We start from the raw sequence: 20,135 nt of genomic DNA on the forward strand, positions 1-20,135 counted from the left end.
CCATTCCATCTAGTGACACCAAACCTAGATACCATTGCTGATGCCAAGAAGCGCTTACTGACAGGAGCCCAGTATAGCTGTCCCCTAAGAGACTCTTCCAGAGCCAGACCAATACAGATGCAGATATATACAGCCAATCATTGGACTAAGCGCAGGAATCCAAATAGGGGAAGTTAAGGCAAGAACTGTAGGAGCAGAAGGGGCTTGCAACTTCATAGGAAGAACAAAAATATCAACCAACCAGACCCCCCCTCAAGCTCCCAGGGACAAAACCACCAACCAAAGAGTACACAGGGGGTACCCATGGCTCCAGCTGGATATGTAGCAGAGGACTGACTTATCTGGCATCACCTTGGTCCTGTGGACACTTGATGATCCAAGATATGAGACTACTAGGCTGCTGAAGCAGCCCAGTAGAGGCATAGAGAGGGAGGAGGGGATAGGGGGCTTGTGGAGGGGAAAGGGAAGGGGATAACATTTGAAATGTAAATAAAATAACCAATAAAAAGGGGGGGAAAAGAAGAGGGAGGTAAGGGGGATTGGGGTACATATGTGAAATTCATGAAGAATCAACAAAAGGTTTTTAAAAGATTGTGTAATCCAGCCTTGATGTTTTTCCATTCTGCATGAGTGTTGATTGTGGGGCTGCAAATACATTTTAATCATGAAGACAAATTTGCAGTAGTAACATCTTCAAATAATGGCAATCAACAGTATTTTTCCTCAGAACCATGATCCACCAGATGTGACCCACTAGAAGTTCTTACAGAAAAGAGAATCATGATCTCATAGGTGTGAATTTATTCCATAAGCACAAGTCTTCATTTTTCATGAACAAAGCTCAGACTGCCTTGAGCATACTAATTTGGATTCCTAATTTCTTGTCATTTGCAGCTTCAGAAATTTAATCCTGTACCAAGTATAGTAAGTTGTCCATGGTCATGCTGGTAATGATGGAATTATAGAGTGCAACTTCAATACAGTTCCGGTATCAAATGATGCTGCTCCGAGATGTTCTAGGCCCTTAGTAGTTATGGTTCAAGCAACCCTGGGGGCTGTGGTTTGTCCTAGTAGTTTTTTGATTCTGTCTTTCTCTACCCTTTACTCAAAACTTATATTAGTCAGGGCTCTCTAGACTCATCGAACTTATGAAATGTCTATATATATTAAAGGAAATTATTGAAATGACTTACAGTCAGTAGTCCAACTAACCCAACCATAGTCAACTGTGAATGGGAAGTCCAAGAACTCTGTAGTTGCTCAATCACAGGAGTGCAGGTGTTTCTCCTGGTCTTCTGTATAAGATGGAATCCTGAAGAAGTAGGTTCCAACAGATATACTGGCCAGTAAGTGCAAGCAGACAGAGAAGAGTGAGTCTTTCTTCTTCCAATGTCCTTATGTGGGCCTCCAGTAGAAGGTATGGCTCAGATTAAAGGTGTGTATCACCAGGCCTGGATTTGGAACTTGTTCTCTCCCAGACTGGCCTTGAATTCAAGAGACCTGCTTGCCTCTGTCTCCTAGGATTAAAGGTTTATATCACATTGCCATGGCCTAAACTTTTCATGGCCTCTTCACCTCAAGATCTGGATCAAAAGCTTGTGTTCTCCCATTTCAAGATTGAGATCAGAAGTCTGTGTCTTCCAGAGTCAAGATCTGGATCACAAGTGTATCCTCCTTTTCTGAGTTGTAGTTTATTTCAGATGTAGTCAGGAATAGCCATCACAATGCTTTGTTGAAGACATTTCTAAGACATCTTCTTGCATTTCTTAAATGCCTTCAAAACTTTCTAACACGCTCTGAGAAGAGATAATTCCATTCTTCATATGTCCTCTAAATGCTCTATTCTCTTCCAAAAATCTGTCCCCCTTTCTCATTGTGTTACTTATTTCCATAATTAACTCATTTTATAGCCCCCCCCTTAATCTTCAGACACAACTGTTCCAAACTCTGAGGTATCACTGAAATCTCTACACTTATTGATATGAATATATCTGCGCTGTCATCTTAGGTAGATGGCTGGGAGCCAAAATTAATTTATCTTTGTATTTTCCACGCCAGAACAGCATGCATATTTATTGTTGCACCTGACATCTATTAACAATTTTCAGCAGATAGTTATTGGACATCTGCCACAAGCTAGACATTCTGCTGGAGAAAAAATACTCCAAAATACAGCCTCTGCCTTGTCTGAGTTCAGTCTCACAGGGAAGGCAATTAAACAACCAAAACATGCAGTCACATATCAGTAATATGGATGCATTCTTCTGTCCTTTGCAGGAAGGACTTTTGCAGGATGGTGGTTCACATACCACCATCAATACAAATAAATAAATAAATAATCTCTTGAAAAAGAGTTACATCAATCATTTATTGAAATCATTAAATAAAACAATATCAATGCAAGTGTTTTTCACGTGCTATCGTGTTTCCTCCTTCTTTATCTTCAGCATGTTCTCTGAACTGAAGTAGGCAATAGGGTGCTGTGGTATCTTAGTTGTAAATCACTACTGTTTGTTGGCTTACCCACACAGCTATGGATGCTGGAAACATGATATCACAGGATCAGGATCAGGATCAGGATCAGGATCAGGACCAGGATCAGGATCAGGAGTAAATTACTTTACAGGTTGCAATCTACCAACTCTCATCCACCATGTCTTCTCATAATAAGAGTGCCAGAGGGTTCCTTGGTCTCTTCTATATTCTAATTTATAAGTGCTCTAATCTCCTTTATGAAGACTCTACCCTCATGACACAGTGTTTATTCACTTTTATATCAGTGCGTTGAACCAGCATAAGAATTTTGGAACCACAACATTGCTTTCACAAAAAAATTGTAAAAAAAATTGACACAAACTTGGTTTTAAAATCAAAATTTAGAGTTTTGTATTGAGGGAAAGTTATCAACCAAAATTATATTATAGTATATTGGAAGTGCTGTGAAAGATAAACACACTGAGTAACCACTTGTCTTTTTAAGATAGGGCTTTGAACTTGTGACTTCTTGCTTCCGTCTCTTTCATGTTGTGTTTACAGGACTGTTATCTGACTCATATGAAGGAATAGTTTTTTGATTGACACTATTTACTAATGTCGTGCTGATGTAGAACCAAGAAGCTGTGAGTGGCTTGGTCTGCCCATTTAAAATATCTGACAGAAGTTTCTTTAGTGGGAGCGAGGGATTATGAGGATCCCAAGGCTCACAGTAACTGAAAGATCTGGTCTTAATGAAGTTTGGAGATTTTCATTAAACCAAAGCAAGTACCTAAAGAAGGCAGCCAGTGTCAGAATGTAACATATTCTTTAATATTCTATTAAGATTGGTAAGATTTCATCTATAGTAGCAAAAAATAAAGTGGCTTAACTTCAAATATAATCATGATTTACCTCCTAAGAAATCTAGATGCAAACAAATGTGACATTATTTGGTGATCCCATTATGCTACCAAAAGCATAGGGACCCCAATTTCTTCCCTTCTGCCAACTCTAATTTTTAACTTGTATTATCAAATCACATCTGAAGTTCTCCATATGGCTGTCATTTTATCATGACATCTTTCTATGTGAGAAGAGAGGGTGAGCACAATTATTTCCAAATTAAATTCAAAGCTCTGCTAGAAAAGGAGGAGGGTGCTTTAAAAAGGGGGTGCATAGATAGTGGAAACTCATATTCACATCGTGTTGAGAACCTTGGAGTTTGATCTGAAGAGACATAGCAAATGAAAAAGGCCAGAAATTACACAGAGCAACTCTGATCCATTCTGCACCAGCCAGCCCAGGAGGCCAAACAAAGCCTAGATAGCTGCCTGATTGAAATGACCATAGCCAAGTAACTACTAGCCGTCACAGCTCCACCCCTCTCCCATCTTCTAATTTTTGACCAACCAGAGAAAAGCAAGGATGATATACCATCCAGTCACAAACCATGTCTTTTATTGAGCTGGCCCTAGCTTCTGCTTGCCAACAATGTCCATTCAGGGCATGCTGAAAGCTTTCCTTTTTCTCACTTTTAAACTTTTACACTTCTGGGATTACATTTGGTATTCCACTAAGCATAAATAGAGGTGGTTAACATTTTTCGCTATGTCAAGTGCACAAAGTGCCTTTATAACCTCTAATAAAGATGAGCCCTTCACTTGCTGCCACATCCTAAAGATTTTAAGAGGTCTTAATCAGTGAAATAACATAAAGATGCAAAGAAATTAGCCAAGCAATTAGGAAATATATTAGGTAGTGTAGCTGAGGATTCTAATATTATAACCCAGAACTTCACTACTTAGCAACATGATATATATTTTTAATTTATATCACAGTCCAGATAGGTGTTTTTGTCCCAAACAGTTATTTTGAGATGGAGAGTTTTCCTATACTGTGGCTTGCTTACTTTTAGAGCATTCCTCAACTCTACATGACTTCTTATCCACCTAGCATGCAAAACAGAGGTAGAGTATGATAAATTACATTGAGACTTGATGGCCAAGGCTGCAAGCTATGTTCTTTCATCTCTCCAGATTTCACCTTCCAGATTGAGTTTCATGGCGTTAGTCTGGATTGAGAAATGTGGTCTTCCAGGAGCCTCAAGGAATAGGATGAAATTCAGCATCCACACAATGTCACCTTTGCCACAGAAATGCATAGAAAAAGAAATATTGGTTCCTGGATGACAATGGAGACAAGTCAAAATACATAGTATATATTGTGATAATGAGTTTACAATATGATCCTATTTTTATAATGATGTGTTGGTGATAAGGATGAGAAATTTTATTTGTTTAAATGGAAAGGCTTAGGCAAGATAAAATATAACAAAATACTTAGACAGAGGTGAAAAGCCAATACATGACCACAAATTTTGTAAGGAGATGATAATGTAATAATTATAGCTGTAACTCTGTAGTGAGATTGTTAAGAAAGCAACAGGCAAAGGTCAGGACTGTGGAACAAGTCACAAAGTCATAGAGAAAGTGAAACAGAGCTTGTACAAACTGTGTGTTCAGAAGAACTTGGGATCTCTGAAGTAATTATAACCACCAGTCATGTCGTGACTTTTCTCCATGAATTCTATACTGCTGGAGCCTTAATATAGCCACAAGTGGCCACATTGGGCTTCTCAGAGCCTGTATTTTACCAGGGCATTCTGTTCAAAGAGAAGAAAAGAGGGTACAGTTAATCATTAGTCACAAATACCCAATGCCCAGGGATGTAGATAAAACTGGCCCTGTCTCTGGACCAGTTAGTGTTAGAAATGAGAAGGTATGCCACTTTTGAGCCAGAAAGAAAATATGGAAAGGCAAATTATAATCAGAAGGAAGCTATGGAGCATTGTAATAGCAAAAGGGATGTTGGTGATAATACTGATTACAGAACATGCTTAGTATAACAACTAGTGAAAAGCTCTTTGTCAATTAACTAAGTGAAGAAAATAAGTGAAAGTTTCATAACTCTAAAACAGAGAATTAGAGGTTGAAGAGATGCTTTACTCTATAAAGGGCTTGCTGTTCAAGCATCAGAATCTAAATTCAAATCCCAGGAATCATATAAAATTGGGCACAGTATCATGTGCCTTCAAGGGTGGTACTGGAAGGGTGAAGCCAGGTGAATCCCAATGACTCTGTGGCCAAAAGATCAGAGAGCAATGCAAGGAGACACTCAGCATTAATCTCTTGGTCTATATGTGTGCATACAGTTGCCACCCCTCAAATACATATTTTCACACATTCCTACAAAATACACACACACACAAACACACACACACACACACACACACACACACACACACACCTAGTAAAGCAAAAGGTGTATTTACAAAAAAGTAAAACATTACTGCAACAGTGAAAATAATAACAAGACTTTTCCATGCTTGTTTTCAATCCTATTTCCTGAGATCTAAGTACTAGAGATCACTCCTATATTACAGAAAAGGGAGGCACCAAGAATTCTGTCCATAATACTCTCACGCCCTCTCCCTCTCTTCTCTCTCTCTCTCTCTCTCTCTCTCTCTCTCTCTCTGTGTGTGTGTGTGTGTGTGTGTGTGTGTGTGTGTGTGTGTGTGTGCGCAAAAAGTTGGCTACAGTCCTGAGGCAAAAGGTTTCATGGAAACTTGTCTCCTGGAGAGTCTGTGGCGTTCCATAACCAGATTTGTCCTTGTGATAGTCTGGTGAAGGGTCTTGCATGCTTTCTTTCAGTATTTTACTGGATAAGAGCTAGAAATCTTAGGGCTAGTTCAACAAAGTAAACTTAGAATAGCAGCTGAGTTACACCCATATGCAGGAAATTACAATGGTCTAGGAAGAAGAAGGGTTGTGGTTTAAGGAGGAACTAGAGTATTTCATTATTCATGAAAAGGTTAGCAAGAGCAGAAACCCCCTGGTGGTGGGTTATTCAATAGACTAGAATTGTGACTAGGGTGTGAAATCCTCCCCTGGCTCCTAGAATAGCTGACTTTAGATAGGGCTGCTTTTTATCTTAGTTGTAATCACTGCCTGGTTCTTGTCAGTCCGTTATGTATGCATTTATTTGTTTTGTGTCATTATACATGGGATAACTTCAATGTACCTTGGCTGATGTAACACCTAACTTCCTTGTTTACTTCTGTAATATAAGTCTGATCCTCGCCTTGAGAAATTACATTCAGATAAAGCACTCCCTTGTGTCTGTGTCTGTTTGCCATTTTACCAACCCCTTGCCCACCTGAGTACTGGGACCTTGAGTTTTCCTGTGGGTTGAGGGACCGACTGAGTCCAGCCCACGGCACCACGCTGAATGTGCCTGATTTCATCTGTGCCAGGCTTTCTCAGTAGTTTGGTGCATACCAATCAGTCTAGGCTGGTTAACCACCAAGCTTCAAGGTTTCCCCTGCCTCCATCTCCAAGGCACTTGAATTACAAGCACAAACCCTTGTGTCCAGCATTTTACACAGGATCTGGGGGTTCAAACTCAAGTACTCATATTGTATAACAAGATGCATGCCATGTACTTCACTGGATGAGCCATCTTCCCATTTCCATAACCAAAGTCTTCTAATTATACTTTTTAGGGAAATAAATGTAATTCTATTCCTGCTTCACAGCTGAGATGCTTGATAAGGGTATTATGCAAATCCAGATCTTCTTTTCTCACTCCTGCCATGGAGAAGACAGTTTCTTCTTCATGATATGACGCGATGACAAAGGAATTTGCATTTAAGCGTGATTTCATATGTTCACAATCATACATTTTTTTTTTATCTTTCCTTTTTTATAGCTAATGTAAATTGTATTCTTGAGTGGAATCTTGGGGGATCCTTCACTAACTAGTGGATATTTATTAAGGCCATGTTTTCACATATTGTCATTTAAAAAATTGTCAGCATCTTAAATTAGGGTAAGACTTTTAGCATTTCTTAGCACTATTGTATGTTCTATCGACTTACTGAATTTTAAAATACTTAAGGGTATTAGAAAACTTATAAGAAAAAATTTAATTAGAGAAAAAGGATTTGTGAGTCACTCTTAATCTTTCAGTATAATAATTTGTTCATGATGGAAGCCCAATAATAGACAGTTGCCTTTAAATCTCTAATTGCATTTTTTAAAATTATAAGCTAGAGAGAATAAATTGGATCTTGGAAATGGGAAAAAGCTAAAGTGATTATCACTGTGAGTCATGAGCAATTGGAGGAAGAGATCACAATGAACAAATTTCTAAACCATTATTAAAAACTGCTATTAGAATAATTAAACATGAAATTGAAATGAAATGGAAAACAAAAACAAAATAAAAACTGCACCTCCAAAGGAAAATTAAATGCCAGATCACATAGTCAATGGGACAGGCTATTAAACAAAGAAAGCATTCACAGCTGTAAGCTATTTCTCTACAGACAGGCAATTGTGGTTGCTTGCAGTACAAATTGTGTTGCATAATTATTAGTGCGTGTTATATTCATGAGTGGAAAGAAAAAAATAATTCTTTCAGAGTGAAGATGCCTGAGGCTCTCATATTCCCTGTGGATGTATCTTGCCAATTAGTTGTCTAAAATCCACCAATAATCTGACTTATGTGTAGTTTAGAAGAAACACTATCAGCTTGAGTTTATGGGACCCTTACCATGCATAAATTGATTACCAAGACAATCTTTAATACTGGCTTTGCTTTTCTTGAATTATTAATACATTTAGTATTGTGTTGTGTTCATAATTATGTAGGGTTCAATTACTATTGTTTTAATTGTTATAAGCTACCTGGAGAGGGATAGAGTTAGAATAAAATGAAACATAATTTGGAGACAAAGTAAAGCCAAATAATACCATGATAATAAAACTGCCAATATGTCATGTTAATTTAAATAGAAAAGAGAGGCTAGAAAAGTGGAACTTGCCCTGTGTAATACTAAGCAAACTTGCTAAATTTCAAAGAGCCAGTTCAGTAGGAATAGTCAATATCAGATGCCATACATGCTGCAGACCATAGAGTTCCAACAAAAAAATAATTGTAATTTACTAAATTCCTGATTGGAAGATTTGTATTTAATTACATTTACTTGGTTATATATATATATATATATATAATGTGTGTGTGCATTTGTTGATATGTATACACATATATATGCTATAATATATGAGTTAAATTTCATTATTCCAAGAGGAATTTAATCTCTAGATTCAGATAATTCAACTATATTTATATGACAGATTCCATAGTGTTAGATAGAGGGCCCAGTGATGAAAAGCATTTGTTGCTCTTCCAGAGGATCCGAGTTCAGCTCTGAGATCCACATGGGGGCAGCTCACAATATTCTGTGACTCCACACCCAGGGGTTATGGCACTCTCTTCTGGCTTCCACAGGCACCTGCCTTCTCATGACAAATACTCTCGTGGACACATACACACATTTTTAAAAATAAAAATCCACTCATGTTTAAACAATCTGATTCAAAACCCAATTTATAATTTCTGTCAAAAGTATGCCAAAAATAAAGCACTTGTGGCTATTTAGTTTACTCTTGCACAACTCTGGTGTTTACAAATTTCCTATTTTATCGTTGAAAACATGTTTCCTGTAATTCATAACTATTTATTGGTACTTACATCTGGACAAAAGTCAAATTTGCTCTTTTTGTTTAAATCTTCCCATTCTTGTCAAACTTTTTTTGTTTTTGTTTTTGTTTTTGTTGTTGTTGTTGTTTTTTCTGTTTCTTGTATTTTAATCTTACCACTCAAAATTCTAAATAACATGAATTTGTGATTACTTGGACATTTTTGTTTTAAAATGTGGTGCTTAGAAATAATTATACAGGGCCAGCAAGATGGCTCAGTAGGTAAAGGCGTTTCCCAGCCAGTCTCACAAACTGAGTTCTGACTCCCAGAACTCACAAGTAGAAGGAGAAAACCAGCTTCCTGAAGGGTAATTTTAGTATTTGTACTTGGTGAACCTGCACCAGCATTCACTCTTTCTGACATAATAACGTGTTGTGCAGGCTTGCGTGTGTGTGTGTGTGTGCAGGTACGTGTGTGTGTGTATGTGTGTATGTATGTGTGTGTGTGTGTAAAATTGAGAAATATCCAGAAAAGGGAGAATTTTGATATAACCTCTGATAATAAATTGGAATTATTAAAATCAGTAGTATATTAGGCTCCGAGGAGACAGAAAAAAAACAAAACAAAAACGACAAAATGTAATTGCCTTTAAAGAATTTTTAAGTACAATTGTAAACGGAGATCAAATTGTTAGAGTATATTAAACGTTACAAGAATACATTACAGGCACTCGGAAGATTCAAAACCCGATTCTCAGTTATTGTTGGCAACTTTTTTTGTTGTTGTTGTTGGCAACTTCTAAGCAAGAGCTGTAAAGTTTGTGCAGAACCACACATTAGATCAGAATATACCAATACAAAACACTGAAGCAGTAATATTGGTGGTGCCAAAATGAAACTCGGATCTTTCTCAGTCTTTGTCTGTGTCTAGTCCTTTTTTTTTTTTTTTTTTAATCCTTTTCGAGACACCAAATGGACTTCTGCTGGAACTAGCCACTTAATAATCAAACCTCTTTTTAAATGGAAACTAGAATGTAAATTGGCCAAAATAGTTTTGTGCTTTTTCTTTATTTGGTTTGCATCATGTGAACATTATTACACTAATTTTCAGTCGAATTTTCCGTCTCAATCAAAGAAGGAAAAGAAAAGAAAAAGAAGAAAAAGAGAAAGAGAAAGAGAAAGAAAAAGAAAAAGAAAAAAAAGAAAAAGAAAGAAAAAGAAAAAGAAAAAAAAAAGAAAAAGAAAAAGAAAAAGAAAGGTTTGGCCAAAGCAGGAAGACTGGAATGTAACCACGTAAGCCATGCTTCCTGGCTCCTGATTTGCCCTTAAGCAAAATGGCTGGTTTCTTTTGCACATGCGTACAGCATCCTGCCCAGGGGCTGTTCCGTCGCGTTTGCTTTCGTTAGGTGCAGGGATTGCTCGGCTCTAGGCAGATGGGCGGAACAGGAAGTTTTCATGTTTTGAGGCAGCGGCGGTTTCTTCCTGGTGTCTTCCTCATCGCGGGCTGTCTCTGTGGCGTCTGGGCTCCGAGCTGTCATGGGGGAGGCGGAGAAGTTCCACTACATCTACAGCTGTGACCTGGACATCAACGTGCAGCTGAAGATGTGAGAGCTGAGCGGGAGGGCGGGCGGCGAGGGGCGGGGATTGCCCCGAGAGGGGCTGCTCCTTGAAGGGAATCGGCAGAACAACCCACGGGGTGCTACGGAGCCCTTTGCGTGTTGCGCTTTTGTGGGAATACTGCGATCTGATTTTTACCCAGGAAAGCCTTAGGGAAAAAAATTCCCCCGCCTATGAGAGAGGAAGAAAATGAAGGTCTTCCCTTTATTGCAGGGATGGAAGGTGGAATGGGGAGTTCGGAAATCGTGAAAGTGGGATAACTGAGCACATGGGTGCAGCTTTAATTACACACGAAGCGAACTTTTGGACAGTTTAACATTTTAAAAGCAGAGATGTTGAGAGGAAATAGGAGACCGTGTCAGTTATAGAGGAGTCTAGAAGATGGGAGGAAAGAGGCTTTTCGTAAAACCTCGGGGCAGCACGTTTAAAATAAAGATCCAGAGCGTGGCGTTTTGAAATGAGAACCCTCGTGGGAAAGAAGAGTTCCTAAAGTTGCTAACTTCAGACTAGTAGAAACGTTTGTAGTAGGGACGCTCACCCTCCCAGACAAGAGCAGTTTTGTTGTGTAGTTTACATATTGTCAGAACTAACCTGTGTCGTGTCTCAGGGATAGGGAGAGATATTTGAGGGTCGTGCTTTGTGGGAGCCTTCTGCTGGTGAGAACAGGACATCAGACTCCTACCTGGAGAGAACACACTGTATGGTTTTCTTCATTTGCTCCTATCTTCTACATGCCATTAATTAGGCTTAATTCTGGCATGTGTAAGAGATGGCTCTAGAACTAAAGGTGTGCAGTAGCATAAAGACTGGGTAATAAGTTGTCAATGTGAAGTCAGTTTTATCTATCTATCTATCTATCTATCTATCTATCTATCTATTTACAGAAGGGTTTCTCTGTGTAGCCCTGGTTGTCCTGGAACTCTCTTTGGAGACTAGGCTGAACTTGAACTCAGAGGTCAGCCTACTTCTGTCCCCCTAAGTGCTAGTAAATCAGTAAAGCTAATCTTAAGGCCTGGATCAAGTGGGTGACAGAGTTTGACATGAAGAAGCCCAAGGAAGAGAAATTTTTAATGAGGACAAAATGAGTTTAGCCATGTTAGGATTTTCAGAGTTTCTTATCACATATAAAAGTAACAGAGAATTAGCTTATTAGCTCTTTATGTATCTGTGTGTGTGAAAGTAAACATTGTGTCTGTGCTTTCAGAGGGAGCTTGGAAGGGAAGAGAGAACAAAAGAGCTACAAAGCTGTCCTAGAAGATCCCATGTTAAAGTTTTCTGGGCTATACCAAGAGACATGCTCTGATCTCTATGTGACTTGTCAAGTGTTTGCTGAAGGGAAGCCTCTGGCCTTACCAGTCAGAACATCCTACAAGGCGTTTAGTACAAGATGGAAGTAAGTTGTTTGAGGGGCAGAGGGTTTGTTGTTACTGGTTTTCTGGTTTTTGTTTTTTTGCTGTCATTGTTTTGTTTTTACCATATGCAAGATTCTAGAGTGTCTTTCCATTGCCTTACTAATGTTATAAGTAGAGACAGTTTTTCAGGGATTACTATAAACATTAGGCAGACTGTTGAAAATACATATTTCACATGTGAACAAAGTTGTATTGGTGTAGTAGTGACTTTATGTCTGTATTTAGTATGTTGACATTTTGCAAAGTAAACATTTTACTCATTTACAACGTGAACCAGAAAAGAACCATGGCTGGACTCTGTCTGTCTGTCTGTCATAATTTGAAATGGCCAACCTACTGTTCGGATCTTTAGATGTAGATCTTATATCATATGTGTGTGTGTGTGTGTGTATCTTTCTTTCCAAATGGAACTTTATTTTTATGTCCATAGTTTATTCATGTATTTGCATGACATAATAGCAACGCATTGTTGAGGTATAGAGTCACTGTAAGATAACATGAAATTCTGTATTATGGATCCTTGATCTAAAGTCCTGATACTTCTTATCTGATAGACTTTATGGGGCATTTCTAATGTTCAGTCAGTGTAGTTCTTTACAGGTTTCGTGCAGTCAGCTGTTAGTATTGAAAGGTGCATCTATTGCCTAACTCATAAAATAAAATATTAGATAAACACTCTACACTTAAACATTTCACACTTCATTGTCCTGTATAAGTCATTACCTATCAGAAGTAGTCTATGTTAATTTGTGCATTTCCTTGATTTAGATAATATATCTAGAGGAACTATGAGGTGCTAGTATCTAAATGTCCAGTTGTGACCTGTGTGAGTTCTGGTAATAAGAAATTCACCCCAAACGTATCCAAGTCTATCATAACCTGTACTCTTCTGTCATGTCCTACAGTAAGATCTCATAGTGAAGGAGGCTGTGGCTCAGTGAAGAAAGGCACTGTCCATCAAACCAGACAGTCTGAGTTCTATCCCTGGAAGGAGAGAATGGTCTCCTGAAAGTTGCTCTCTGATCTTTTTTTTTTGTTTGTTTTTTTTTTGTTTTGGTTTTTCGAGACAGGGTTTTTCTGTGTAGCCCTGGCTGTCCTGGAACTCACTCTGTAGACCAGGCTGGCCTCGAACTCAGAAATCCGCCTGCCTCTGCCTCCGGAGTGCTGGGATTAAAGGTGCTCGCCACCACGCCAGGCTGTTCTCTGATCTTAATCACAGCTAATGTAGATTTGCACAGAGAATACAAGGTCTTGATTTTAGCTTTCTGTAATTCGGATTAAGAGAGTTGTTGTTGTTCCTGTCCTTTAGGCATGGTCTTTTTGTTTTGGGCATGCTAGGTAGGCACTGTTCCAATGAACTTAACTGCCACTTAAACTTTTTAAGCTGTTGAAATTATATTTTCTTCTCTAAAACATTTGAAAAGAGAGACAGGGTGGAGGGGGATATTAATTTAATAATTTTCATTTCAAAGTGTATTCATTTGCCCAGAGAATCAAGTCTACTGGGCTTGTGGTGGGATTCCAGTGTCCAGATTCGGGTTTTGTAATCTTCGGAGGGGGATCATCACGGATTGGGCAAGCACCAATGGATGGGGAGGAAGATGGTAAAACAGTGTTGAGAACACACAGCCTTTGGTGTTTGAATTGATCCCTTCATTGATTTTGGAATGTCTAGAGTAGTTTCTTTCATTTGTTAGCTGAAAGACCACTTCCCGCTAGAGAACAGCTTATAAAACAGGTTGAACGGTAGTTGCTTTGATTAAGGCGATCTTGGGCTCAGGAGTTAGAGAGCAGAAGACTTGAGGAGAAGGATCACGTGATCAGGGTACTGTCTCTCAGAATGTAAGGGTAGACAACAAGATGCAAACTTCCATAGATTAATTTGGATATTGACACTAGTTTTTCTCTTTAACTTTACCACATGTTAATTGGCTTCTTGTCTTGTCAACTCCTGTGGTTTCTTCATCCACAAATAATAACACTGTTCGGTATTTATCAATCTGTTTTGTCATGTGAGTAATAATTTACTTAGTTGCGTATACTCATCTGTAGCATCTCTTAAACATGCAATTTGGTTTCTTAAAGAACTTTATAGACAAAAAGGTTTGATAATGTTTCGCTTCTAATCAAAATTGATGGCGTCTGTCTTTTCCTGGAGTTTCAGAATTTGCAGTGATCATAAATAACGTTTTTGTTGTCTTTGAGAATTCTTTTGTTTCTTACTGATGCACGTGTCGTTGAGCTAGAGACATGCTGCTTTGAGAGTAAGCATGAGTAATAGAATTCTGTCTGCCTTTTGAGTGTTCATGGTTTTTCTGTGGGGTTCTTTTGGGATACTAAAAGGCATGTACTTGAGGGAGTGGAAATAATCAAGTGAGTCCATTTTAAATGCAGAAGATTATTTATAAGAGTGAGTGTAGCGTAAGAAATTGCTGGTTCTTTCTGTATCCTGTGTTATTAACAAATACACATTAACAAGCTATTTGCGGACATTCTCAGGGTGCATTCAGTGCCAACAGCTAAGTGTCACCACCGGTGCCAGTGAAATAAGTCGAAGTGCAATGATCAAAATATGTTATGAAAAAAAAAATTAATAAAAATGAACTTGATGAGATAGAACAGATGTGCAACTTGGTACTGTTCAGGTGTTACAAAAACAAGCAAAATTGAAGGGTTTCCACATTTTTTAGCATATAAACCTAATCGTTTTAGAGCCTTTTCATCTGTCTGAACCATCTTTTATGGGTTGATTTGAAAGAAGGATATGTATGTATTCTGTTGACTTTGTTCCCATAGTTGGAACGAGTGGCTGAAACTTCCTGTGAAGTACCCTGACCTGCCCAGGAATGCCCAAGTGGCCTTGACTATATGGGATGTGTATGGACCGGGAAGAGCTGAGCCAGTGGGAGGAACAACCGTGTCGCTCTTTGGAAAATATGGGTAAGCATTCTGCCCAGTACTGCACAGAGGGCTGCCTCTTTTCTTTCCTAGAGAACTTTGATTATTTATGTAATGTGGTTTTATCCTGTGAAAACCAGTTAGGTCCCTGGGCCTTACACATTCTTGAGATTGGATCTGAAATGGATTTCCTAATATACTGCATTAGCTACTTTTTTTCTTTTTCATTGCTAAATTAGTGACAAATTGCTGACCAGTGGCACCAAACAGGTTTAAGGGCTCAGTCCATCGTGGCTGGGGAGGGCACGGCTGCAGAGTGAGGCAGCTGGTCCCATGGCAGCGGCAGTCAGAAGCAGAAATTGGCAGCTTGCTTTCCCTCTGCCCATGTCTTCGTCGAGGATGCTAGCTTCGAGAGCATCACTGCCTACGTTAGGGTGGGTCGCCGGAGTTAACCCAGTCTTAGACACTGCCTCAGCACATGCTCCAAATTTTGTCTCTTAGGAGGTTCTACATCCTACAAATTTGACAATCAGAATTAACCACCATAGCAGCTAAGTGAAAAGAAACACACTTTCTACTGTTAAGTGAATGCTAGTGTCATTTCTATTAGAAAGATGGAGTTCTGAGGAATGAGAACCTGGGTGCAGATCTGGAAACTGAAAGCTGTAGTGCCTTTTGGTAGACCGTGGTAGTGGCTTTCACGAGCTGCCTGCTACCAGATGCCTTAGTTTTTGTCCTTTAAACGTTTAAACATGGTAATTTGCCCATCATTAAATGTAAATGAGAGTTATCATTTTAATAGGTTTCTTCACTATTTTCTGTAAGATGCTTCAGTGGTATCTTTTGCCCATTTTCTTTTTCACACAACAACCCTTTTTGATGTTGCTAAGACAGGATCTGACTGTGTAGCCCTAGAGCTGGCCTAGAACTCACTGTATAACTCCATCTGGGCTTGAAGTCATAATGATCTGCCTGCCTTTGCCTCCTGAATTCCAGGATTAAAGGCATGTAGCACCATGCCCAGCTAAAAGTGCCTTCTTTGTAATTGTTTATTTCTTAGTGATGTCTGAGGAGTGTTTGTACATGGAGGAAATTGGCTATATGTGTACTGTGTTAAACAGTTACCTTGAAAATACTGTTTCTTTTTTGTATGTGGGGGGGGGTGGTTCATATATATATATATATATATATATATATATATATATATATGCATGCATGTATGTAGATAGACACACACACACACATATATATATATACACGAGATTAGATTTATGGAAGCATTTCTTTCATTACACTTTTATTCCTTTATACTTAAATCTATAAACTTTTGTGGACAGCGTGATTCATTATGTATCAATTTTAACAGCAAAAGCTTGTCTTTTATACATGTGTCTCAATTCCTTTACATATGCTGTCTTCTCTGATAATTTAAAAGAATTCTGTCATTCTCTCCTGAACCTAAGAAAAACAACACAGAAGTAAGGTAGTGGAGCGTGAGGGAAGGAGGATCGGGGAAGTTACCTGGATCTGACGCTTGCTTTCCTTTTTCAGTGTCTCGTCTCCTAGGGTTAGTGAATAGTCTGTTTCTTCTGTAAAATGAAATCATATCCACTTCATAGTTTATGGTGATTATTTAAGTACATTTAATAAGCCTTGTGAATATTTTATTTACAAATAGTTCCTGTGATAGCTCACTGTAGATGGTGCCAGCCCAGGGCAGGTGAGCCTGAGCTGTATCATAAAGTAGGCTGAGCTAGCTAGAAGGAGCAGGCTAGCCAGCAGCCGTCCCCCATGGCTTCTGCTGGGTGCAGTGGCTTAATTTGTATGGGATGAGCCTGGAGGTTGTGGGTAGGTTAGTTGGGTCCTGATAGATGGCTAGAGAGTATAAGGGCACTGGATATTTGACCTGGAATAGATGTAGGGCTTAGGGGAGAGTCCATGGAGGGGAGGATCAGGCAGACCATGTCTGTAATGCTTTGTGTAGCTCACTGAGTAAAATTTTCTTTGCTTCCCATCCAAAGGAAGTGGAAAGTGTGCCCTAAAGACAAATTAAATCACATGGATTGCCAAGAAATTGGTAGTATTAATTCGGAGTTAAATTTGTTTGCTTGAAATGAACTAAGATGTTTAAATCGTGGAAAAATCTGTGCATGCTATTGATCCATGTCCTGTGCCACCACAGTTCTATGATTGGAGAAACACTGCTGGGGCCATAGTTTTCTCAGATGTTTCTTTAGCAATACAATGTCATCAGCGGCCTCTTCCAAGGATCCTGGTATACACTTACTAGAGTAGCCTATAAAAGTGTTCCTCAAAGCTTCTACCAAAGATGGTACAGTGACTGCCAAGTTGTGCTCTTTCCCAACATCTGTGTTGTATATGTGAGTCATTATGAGGGAAAACTTCTTAGAGAGTTCTAATGAATAATTCAGAGACTAGTTTTGTACAGTAGCTCTGCCACAGCAAGCTCTGTTTAATGTGAACATCTAGCTTCGGAGATTTCTAAGTAGCTTAAGAGCCGATTGGTCATTACTTGAATTGGTAGAACCACAGGCAAGATGATGTGCAGGTGTGTGCGAAGTCTAAAGTCATGGCAGTGTCTGCCACAGTGGCCTGGTCCTTCCAGCCAGAGCCACAGTGGCAGCTGATATTGGGCCTCTGGTGGAGCTGAAGGAGGGCCTGCCGCACTGTTCTTCTGTGTCATCTGTTTGTCTTAATTTCCCAAGTGGACGCAAGGCTCTGCACATTGTCTGACTCACCACCTGGGGCCTGTGTCATTTTCGGCAAGTTGCCATTAGTGTCCAGAGAAAGGATTTGATCACTTGATCATCACCCACTCAGCATCCTCCTCCCCTCCACCCCGCTCTAAACTTCTCTAGATGTATCCCAAGTCGCATAAATCATTTAGTAAGCTGACTTCCTGCCATCTCTGGCTGTTTGTTTTTAGTTCACTCCAGCCAGAGTATTCACTGAGGAGTGGAGAGGTGGACAGAAGGAAGGGACACCATGTGCTGTGCTGAAGGGGTGTGTGAGGACACGCACTTTTAGGAGTGATGTTAGTGACCTCACTGTCGCCAGTTCCTTAGAGACTGCTGTAAGGTTGCTCTGTGTTTTGTTTTGTTTTATTTGAGACAAAGTCTCATTTGATTGCCTGTGCTAGTCTAGAATCTGTGATCCTCCTGCCTTCATGCTGTCTGATCTGTTTGATTTTAAAAGAAAGAAAACCTTACAAGAGGCTGTCTTTGCATGTTTTTGCAGTAACCATTAATTAAAATATGATGTTTGTAATAATGAGAAAACTGATCTATACCAAGGAGTCATGTTATTTATTCATGGTCACAGTCGCACCTGCTGTAGGTGCTACAACTGTTACCCAGACCCAGACAAGCTTACAGAAAAGTTAGGTAACTAAGAACTTTGCTGTCCATCCGGTAGTTGTGGATTCCTATTGGCTAGAAGTGCAGTGTCTGCTATTCTAAGATGTCTGCTGAAGTGGTGTTGAGTGCTGTCCTCCAAACAGCAGACACCATTTTCATCTGAACAGTGGTGAATACTCACAGGGCTCCCTACGATTGGCCTTGTTGACTTGGTTCTCTTCTGAGGAGGGTGTAGGAGCATCCCTGGACCCTTTTGTACTTTCCAGCTACTTATGTGCATCTCTGCCTTGATTGTATGTGGCCTCATTTTATCAGGAGGTGCTGGCTTATGCAGACTGGCAACTTAACAGTCATCGGTTCTGGGATGAGACTTGCCCATGTCTAGCTGCCTTGCAGTCATCCGAGTTTCTGTAATAACTGCTCACGTATGCTCTGAAATTTACCTTGCTCTGCCACTAGAGCCGTATGAGAAAGTGGCGAATACTTGCTTAAGTCTGCCCAGCAACGGTTCCCTCAACAGTGATAACATGTACATTAGGTTGTATTTTATTTCTTTTTTCTTTTTTTAACACTCTTTATTTTTTTATTAGATATTTTCTTCATTTACATTTCAAATGCTATCCTGAAAGTCCCCTATACCCTCCCCCTGCCCTCCTCCCCAACTCACCCACTCCTGTTTCCTATTCCTGGCATTCCCCTGTACTGGGGCATACTCTTCGAAAGACCAAGGGCCTCTCATCCCAATGATGGCTGACTAGGCCATCCATCCTCTGCTACATATGCAACTAGAGACACAGTTCTGGGGGGTACTGGTTAGTTCATATTGTTGTTCCTCCTATAGTGTTGCAGACCCCTTTAGCTCCTTGGGTACTTTCTCTAGCTCCTTCATTGGGGTCCTGTGTTCCATGTAATAGATGACTATGAGCATCCACTTCTGTATTTGCCAGGCACTGGCATAGCCTCACAAGAGATAGCTAAATCAGGATCCTGTCAGCAAAATCTTGCTGGTATATGCAACAGTGTCTGGGTTTGGTGGTTGTTTATGGGATGAATCCCTGGGTGGGACAGTCTCTGGATGGTCCTTCCTTCTGTCTCAGCTCAAACTTTGTCTTTGTAACTCCTTCCATGGGTATTTTGTTCCCCATTCTAAGAAGGAATGAAGTATCCACACTTTGGTCTTCCTTCTTCTTGAGTTTCATGTGTTTTGCAAATTGTATCTTGGGTATTCCAAGTTTCTGGGCTAACATCCACTTACCAGTGAATGCATATCATGTGAGTTCTTTTGTGATCAGGTTACCTCACTCAGGATGTATTTTATTTCTATAGACTGCTCTCATTCCCTAAGGGAGAAAAGAGTGACCTGGAGAGGTTTGTGGTTTTAGCCGCTTAGCTCATTGTTGCACAAACCATGGTGGTCTCTGGACTTAACAAGCATGCATGACACGTATTCCTTTATGATGAACTTCATTAGTTAGTTCACTTCTACTCTGAACTTTTTTTCTTGTAGCATGTTTCGCCAAGGAATGCATGACTTGAAGGTCTGGCCGAACGTGGAGGCAGATGGTTCCGAACCTACAAGAACTCCCGGCAGAACAAGCAGCACACTCTCAGAAGATCAGATGAGCCGCCTCGCCAAGGTACACAGGCTTCAACAACAAGTAGAGCTCTGAGCAGAGCGGATCCTAGGGTACTTGATGTTGTGAATCCTACTGGTTGTCTTGTCGATTGAAATCCACCTTTAGTAGCAGTTTTGAGATATTATTCACATCTTCACTCTTGAAAGGTATATGATCCATAGCCTTTATAGCCATCCT

At 39.7% G+C, this 20,135-nt stretch overlaps 1 protein-coding gene across 2 annotated transcripts in view; it reads left to right on the top strand.

The window, feature by feature from the left end:
* Window positions 1–10,465: 10,465 nt before the first annotated feature.
* Pik3c3 (phosphatidylinositol 3-kinase catalytic subunit type 3) overlaps window positions 10,466–20,135 on the top strand; it is a 79,449-nt gene continuing 69,779 nt past the window's right edge. Inside the window, exons 1-4 of one of the 2 annotated variants that reach the window (XM_021150598.3) lie at window positions 10,466–10,621; window positions 11,839–12,027; window positions 14,843–14,986; window positions 19,829–19,958. In XM_021150598.3, coding sequence (XP_021006257.1) covers window positions 10,554–10,621; window positions 11,839–12,027; window positions 14,843–14,986; window positions 19,829–19,958 — 531 coding nt within the window. In that variant the 5' untranslated portion in view covers window positions 10,466–10,553. The remainder of the gene's footprint in view (window positions 10,622–11,838; window positions 12,028–14,842; window positions 14,987–19,828; window positions 19,959–20,135) is intronic. The other variant, XM_021150599.1, reaches the window with a different exon arrangement.

The sequence above is a fragment of the Mus caroli genome, unplaced genomic scaffold (genome assembly GCF_978045245.1).
Source record: "Mus caroli unplaced genomic scaffold, Mus_caroli_1 scaffold_19, whole genome shotgun sequence".
Lineage (NCBI taxonomy): Eukaryota > Metazoa > Chordata > Mammalia > Rodentia > Muridae > Mus > Mus caroli.